Source organism: Curcuma longa, unplaced genomic scaffold, assembly GCF_044706935.1.
Source record: "Curcuma longa cultivar G26 ecotype Majalengka, Jawa Barat unplaced genomic scaffold, ITB_CL_G26_1.1 contig_25663, whole genome shotgun sequence".
Taxonomy (NCBI): Eukaryota; Viridiplantae; Streptophyta; class Magnoliopsida; order Zingiberales; family Zingiberaceae; genus Curcuma; species Curcuma longa.
The window spans coordinates 91,525-99,072 of NW_027432841.1; the positions used below are offsets into that span (position 1 = coordinate 91,525).

Genomic DNA, 7,548 nt, shown 5'->3' on the forward strand with positions numbered 1-7,548 from the left:
TTTTGAGTTGTCATACCTCATGATATTAATTTATTTTAGGTCAGTAGGTCATACTTACACATCTTACTCTAAGTCAGTAGGTCATATATACTCATATCGTGTACTCGAAGCAATCGTTAATTATATCAAGGACAAATTCAGTACAATTTCATACTCTTTTGAATTCTTTGACTAGCTAGACCTCTTACTATCCATCTGGCTCAATCCAAAAATAAGATAATTAAGATGAAAATACTGAGAATAATAATAAACTAACATAAAATCTAATAATGTAGTATCACTCTTTTAGATGGCATAGTCACTGTGTATGCTTATCATCCTCGGAACATGATTGAGTTGGTTATTATAAGGCAAATTTGCTGCAATGAGCAAGGGTCGAATCTCGATAAAGCCGAAACAATGCCTTCCCCATAGTAGTCAACTGTAACTTTCTGATTTACTCCCTCACAGATGGTCATAGGATCGATCATGTGGGATCACCAGGGTAACAGATTTTACTTTTTGCTGTAATATGTATGCTCACTAATTGTACTAATATAGTTGTTTATACAGGTCATGAAAGAATACCTTATTGTATCTAGGAAGGTTGTATCTTTGATAACGAAGTTGATTGTTGGCAATTAAGATTAACATAAATGTTTAGAACCTATTTGATATTATTATATTCTCTTATCTGTGAAGAAGAAAAAAAAGTCTTTAGAGGATCTATTAAATGATTTGTTACTAGTCTTCCCTTCCTCTCCTGGTCCTCCAACAAAAGCAACAATGACTCTACTCTCCAAGATTTTGGAGAACCTTGCTTGTAAGAAGAACATACAAGAGAAATGCAAACAAGTCTAAATAGCATACTATAGCAGTCCCACTTCAACAAAAGGTGAAATCTGCCATCCCAGTGGCCCCACACGGTCGGTCCTACGACCATCTGTGAGGAGGTAAATCAAGAAGCTGCAGTTAGTCATGACAGATGAGAGTATTGCCTTAGCTTTGCCAAAATTCGATCATTGCCCACTTCAGCAACTTTGTTCCATCGTAATCAACTCAACAATGCCCCGGGAGCTACTATAGCAGTCCCAATATGATATCAAAGCAACCTCAACCCTAACAAAATTAACTATTTATAAAGGAAGGAAGCATCTCATTGTTAGTTATCAACCATGCCATGGGGAGTGGCAAATCTTGTTGCTTCTCCAATAATATTGCCTAGTTTAATATCATCTTGAGATACTGTTTATATTGAGACTTAGGTCCCATCCTTTCCCTCTTTGAAGAATATATTTTTGTCATTCCTTATCATTTTTTTTAACATGTTATCGTAATTTTATTTTATTTTCTAAAATCTGATTAAAGGATATCCAACCGTCGCTCTGTAATTGATGCAGGGGTGATGCATGAGGAGTTGAGCTTTAACAGATCATAATTTTTGACTCAGATATCAAAACGAGGTACAATGGATTGCTAATCAAAATCCTTTTAGAGACCTTTATTCAATATTGGATAAAACTCATACTGACCCACTTTTGAACCTATTCGACATCGTTTTAACTTATTTTTACTATTTATAGTAATTTTTTATTTTTAAAACTTTTAGATATTTTTAATTTTTTTCAAGTTAGGGTTTGGTTTACGGTCTATTTATTTGCATATCCGTTTCGGCCAATTTTGATGATTGAATAAAAATTCTTTTTGACAAAACCCTAGAGACGGCACAGTCACGTCTTTCTCTTCATTTTTTTTCTAATTTCTCATACTTATTTTTTCAAAATTCTTCTCTAATCTTCCGCTTCCAGAATAATCGTTATTCTGTCCTGTATCACCAATCCAATAATACAGTTAGATATTTGTCCAAAACACAACAAGCATTCACCTAATCCATCCTTTCAAAGAGTTTCAGATTATCTAACTTGACAGAGAAAGATCAACTAACCCAATAGAAAGGTGTCCAATTAAGCTTCCATTGCACATGTATTCATAGATTAAGAGTCTTTCACGTCCTTGGATGAAGCTTAACCAGATTTCGATGTTGCAGCTTCGAGATCAATGTGATCTCATTTTTGAACACATCCACTCCTTTTGAAGCCATTGGTGGCATCTTTAAATTTTACTCAAGCCAAACAATGGCAATTCCATGTCCTTATCTCATTCTTCAGTAAAAGATGGAATCCGCCACTCTAACGATTCTACATGGTCGGTTCTACGATTATATGTGAGGAGAAAAATTGAAAAGCTGCAGTTATCTCCTGCTTCATCGTTCATGTGAGAACCTACATGTTCATATAGCTAAGCGAGCCAAGTAAAAGTAGTTAGGATGAGAATGAACAATATAATACTTCTCTTCTTCTTCCTCCAAATCGAGTAAGCAACACAAGCAAGGAAAGATCACAACAGTTTATAACTGAATTAGTAAAAAGACTGCAACATATATAGATTTTCAGTTGCATATCTGACATAAAGATCTTGTCCTAGCCCCCCACTCCCATACTCGGTGATATCAGTGAGATCGTCTGTCCATGGTAAGCAACCACTGCCCCTCCCACTTATGTTCAATGCAACATATGCTCTGTGATACGGTGGAATCGTTGAGCTGCCACGAGACCACCAAGTGGCCTTCAGTAGGATCAAGGACGATTAAATAAAGAGCCTAAGGATTGTTAGCTGACGGCATCTGCCACTGGGCTCTGACCTCGGTGTCTGTCCGGCCTCACGTGTCAATCTCATCTCAGCTTTGGTTTCGACCTCGACATCTACTCGGTCTCATGTATGCCGACCTTATCTCAGCCTCGATTCCGATTTCAACGTCTACTCGGCCTCACGTGTCAACTTCATCTCAGCCTTGGTTCCGACCTCAGCATCTGTTTGGCCTCACGTGTCGACCTCATGTCAGCCTCAGTTTCGATTTCGGTGTCTACTCAACCTCACATGCCGAACTCGTCTCGGTTTCGACTTTGACATCTGTTTGGTCTCACGTGTTGATCTCGTCTCAACCTTAGTTTTGACTTCGATGTCTACTCGACCTCATATGCTGACTTCATTTCAGCCTCAGTTCCGACTTCGATGTCTGCTCAGCTTCATGTGCTAACCTCGTCTCAGCCTCTCGATTTCGACGACCTTGGCGTCTACTCGGTTTCATGTGCCGATCTTGTCTTAGCCTCAGTTCCGACTTCAACATCTGCTCGGCCTCACGTGCCGACCTCGTCTAAACCTCGGTTCCGACCTCAACATCTATTCACCTCATGTGTCAACTTCATCTCAGCCTTGGGTCTCAACTTTGACATCTTATGCTGACTCCATATCGATCCTAGGTTGTGTCCAAGGAATCAATTTGTCCACAAGATCAAGAAATCAGACTGTTTCTCCTATAACTTGAGCGTCAAAGTAGTTTGTCGGGATCCATTTTCGATACTATTCTAACTCTTTTTTAGTGCTTTTCAGATTCTTTTATCTTTTCCAATGATCATCTTGTTGATTAATGATTTGATCCTCCAAGATATTTAGCTGGAACACGATATTTAACTGTTGGAGCCGCACTGCAGGAACATTTGATCGCAGTGGTCCTTAACTGATACTCCAGCGCTGTGCAGCATCGATCCCTACGAGGAGTTGTAGCTGGCCTGAGGAGCCCATGGTCCACCTAACGATGGTTGAAGGCTGGTGAATTGGTGACCTGCAGATCTTTGTCCACCTCCAAATTGATGACTCCGTCGGTGCCGTCCGTCCTTCACCAGTGGCCGTTCTGGGAGGGAAGGGAACTGACAGTTGATGGGAGAGCTTCAGCCACCTAGCCGCTCAATAATAGATCGAGTTTCCAAACACACGCCTCCCTGTCGCTCTCCTGGTAATACGGCGCTCGCGCCCAGATCTGGATGGAAAGGAGAAGGACGGGAAGGGGTCTGCCGGTCGCTAGAGGGTCGTCGTCGTCGCCGATGAGGGAGGGGGACGGGTCGTCGGCGCCAGCAAAGAGGGAGGGGGAGGGTTAGGATTGGTCGGGTTTTTTTTGGGAGGTTTTAACACGGGTTGAATTTAGGTTTTATTTGACGACAACTTGAGATTCGTAGTTAGATTTGGTGATTAACAGATCCCTGGGGCAATGGTGCAATGGTAGGAGTGTAGGAATTGTGACTTAGGGTCGCGTCAAATACGGCGTATTTGTAAGAATTTTTTTTCAAATGGGGAACGCAATCAAAGGATGTTGGGCATCTGGATTGGCCGCCGTATGTGCTTCCCGATTTACCCTGGTGGTTAACTTTCTTGGCACCGGGCCAACCACCCCAGTGATTGAATCCATGAGACTGATTGGAATTTATCATTTTTTTTATGACGACAGATAATTCATCGTCAAATTAGTGAAGAACAGAATATTCGTCGTCAAATTGACGATGAATTGAAAGTTTTTCATCAAATTCGTATCACATGGAATGGAAATTTAGAGCCGAAATTTGAATTTAGGGTATATTTGATCAATTTTGACGATGAATTGATAATTCATCACTAAATTTATAACAAATTAATATTTCGTGATAAATTTGATGATGAATTGAAAATTCATCGTCAATTTATGATGAAATTTATGATCAAAATAATTTTAGTGATAAATTTGACGATGAAATATATTTTACTAATTTTGCAACTAAATTATTTTTGTCACAAATTTCATCATTAATTATCGATGAAATAAATTTTTATCGTTAATTTTATTACAGATTTATGATAAATATAAAATTCATCGCTAATCAACTTTTTTTTTAGTGTTATTTCTCTTTACCTTAGGTCATAGGATTAAGTATTAATTGTTATTTTTCCTAGACGTTAGAGGTTTCTTAGGTATTGAGGATCGAGTTATATTATCTCTCCCTGACTTCAAGGGGGCATTTGGTTAGAGGTTGTCATCAATAACCTTGATTATTTATCTAAGATTATCAATAATAATTTATTTGGTTCAGGTTATCAATCAAGTAATACAATATCACTGTCACATCAGCAAAATATCAGCAAATGTGTTATAAACCCGGAATGTGATTACTTAACGACCTAAGATTTTTTATAATTTTAAAAATTAATAAAAAATTTTCATAATTATTTTTTAATTTTAAAATTGAGTTAACTAAAATGTATAGTGAAACTTAATTAAAATTGAATTAATTAATTTAATAAATTTTAATTTAAATATTTATATAATTTAATAATAAATTAATAAATTTTATTTATTAATTTAATAAATTATTTTATTACAATAATTATTTTACCAAATTATTTTATTAAAATATATATAATTTTATTTTAAATTTTAAAAATTATAAATAAATTTTATTTATTTATTTTATATATATTATATTTATTAATATAATAATAAATTAATAAATTATATTTATTAATTTAATAAATTATTTTATTAAAATAATTATTTTAACAAACTATTTTATTAATATATATAAATTTATTTTAAATTAAAAAAATTATAAATAAATTTTATTTATTTATTTTATATATTATTGATTTATTATCATCATTAATATTATTAATATTAATATTATTAATTTATTTTATTTTAAAAATAAATTAAATGATTATATAATAAATATTAAACTAATTATATTTTATTCATTTTAAATAAATAAGTTGAACCAAACTATATTAGATTATGTTTTATACTTTATAACCTTGGTCATGTGATTTCCTAGTAATCACATCACCAAGATCATGTATGATAACATTGGTCATGAAAAGGTTCACCCATATCATGGAATTGAGTTCTATATTATCTCTCTCCTTAGCTCAAAAGTTCGTTTAAGTAGCAAGATTGAGTTCTCTATCTCTCCTTGACCTTAAAGGTTCATCTAGGTCTCAAAATCGAGTTCTCTCATGATATCTCCTTGATCTCCGTAGGTTCACCACTGGGTCATGAGATTAAGTCGATCACTTCCTCACCTTAAAGATTCCTAAGTCATGGGATCAAGTTTTCTACTTACCTCCTCTCGGCCTCATAGGTTTTCCTAGGTTAACGGGATCGAGTTCTCATCATATTCCTGGTTGGTGTAATCACACTCTTAGACATCGAGTGTTTTCAATGTTTTGATGGATTATGTTGTGTAGGACTGATATAGTTATACGGATTGATTTGGTTATACAGATTCAAGTTTAGAGTTTCGGATTAAATTTAAATTCGGGTTGATTTTAATTAATATTTTTTAAAAATATTTTATATTAATCCGACCTGAATCCATCTAATCCATCCGAATTGACACCCCTATTAATAATAAACATACACTTGATTGGGCCCAAATTGAAGGCCCAAATAGAAAAGATGGCGGCCCATATAAATAAGCTTTGGCCTGCGATTTAAAAAAACTCGAGCTTTCCTTTTCGTCGCTGGCGGAGCGCCACCGGCGTTGGCTTCTAGAACTTTCCGGGCGCCTATTTGAATATCCGAGCGCACCGACGGCGATGGCGATCCGCCATGGCTTGCAGCAGCTCTCTCCATCTCCATGGAACCCTGGCCCTCAGCTTCCGCCTCAAATGCTCCCCCAATCGCCGGCTCCCTTTCGCCTGCACTTTGCCTCCCGCTGCCGCTTCTACGAGGCCTCTCCGCTCCGCCACCTCCGCCGCTTCCTCCGCCGACGACCTCCGCCCAGCCCTCGGCGAGAACCCCGAGGGCGTCATATCGGGGGAGTGGCCGGAGAACTTCTCGCTGCTCAGCTACGATGACCTACGGGCTTACCTGGAGACCCAGATCGTCGGGGAAAAGGTTAGTCTCGTTTGTAGAATCTCGCTGCTTCTTTCCTTCGCTGGTGCTGACCGCATCCATGGAGCAGATGCAGCCTTCGGCGACTCTGGCGACGGTGATGTCGACTCAGATCCGAGTGGCAAAGCCTGAGCAGACACTGGGAGATATCGATCATAATTTCGAGGTCGTGTCGGGACTTCCGGTGGTCGATGACCAACTGAGGTGCATCGGTGTCATCTCTAAGAAGGACAAATCCAGAGCATCAAATGGGGTTTGTGTCGTACCTTTTTTACTTTTATCATGATGCACTTTCACATCCTCCTTCTCCACATGTGTTCTGTATGTATTCTTAATTTTTTTTCCTCTCATTTCTAACCTACTGTGTCTGTCTCTGATTGGAAAAACATCTGTTACATTACTGACCTATAATTAGCCAAGATCTTTCATCAAAGCTGCAGTGCCGCCTTCTGAGAGAGGAAATCACACCATATTAATACTGATATCTCAGTCCAATTTGGTCTTAATCTGTTTGTAGGGTTACTGATGGTAGTAAATTGATACAGGCTTCATAAACTCTATGAAAGATAGACGTAGGCTTAATTGACCTATATATAGTAGTGAACATATCAGTGTAAAAGTTGGAACTTGGCACTGCCCTGTTTTTGTGAACCTCAATTCCTTATATGTGCATCTTGTGTCTTGTGCACTCAATCCTTATGATAGATGCACTTGTTCCTTATATATGTGCATGGTGTGCATGTGCATCCGTTTTTTATTTCTTGTTCACTCAATCTTTATGATTTATGTTCTTGTTCTTCATATCATGTATA

General features: G+C 37.4%; 1 protein-coding gene across 1 annotated transcript; it reads left to right on the forward strand.

Moving 5' to 3' along the window:
* Positions 1–6,451: 6,451 nt before the first annotated feature.
* On the forward strand, positions 6,452–7,095 carry LOC141818687 (uncharacterized). Its single transcript, XM_074706139.1, has 2 exons — positions 6,452–6,739; positions 6,807–7,095. The coding sequence occupies exons 1-2, from the start codon at positions 6,452–6,454 to the stop codon at positions 7,020–7,022; spliced, it is 504 nt and encodes a 167-aa protein (XP_074562240.1). The 3' UTR covers positions 7,023–7,095.
* Positions 7,096–7,548: the final 453 nt, after the last annotated feature.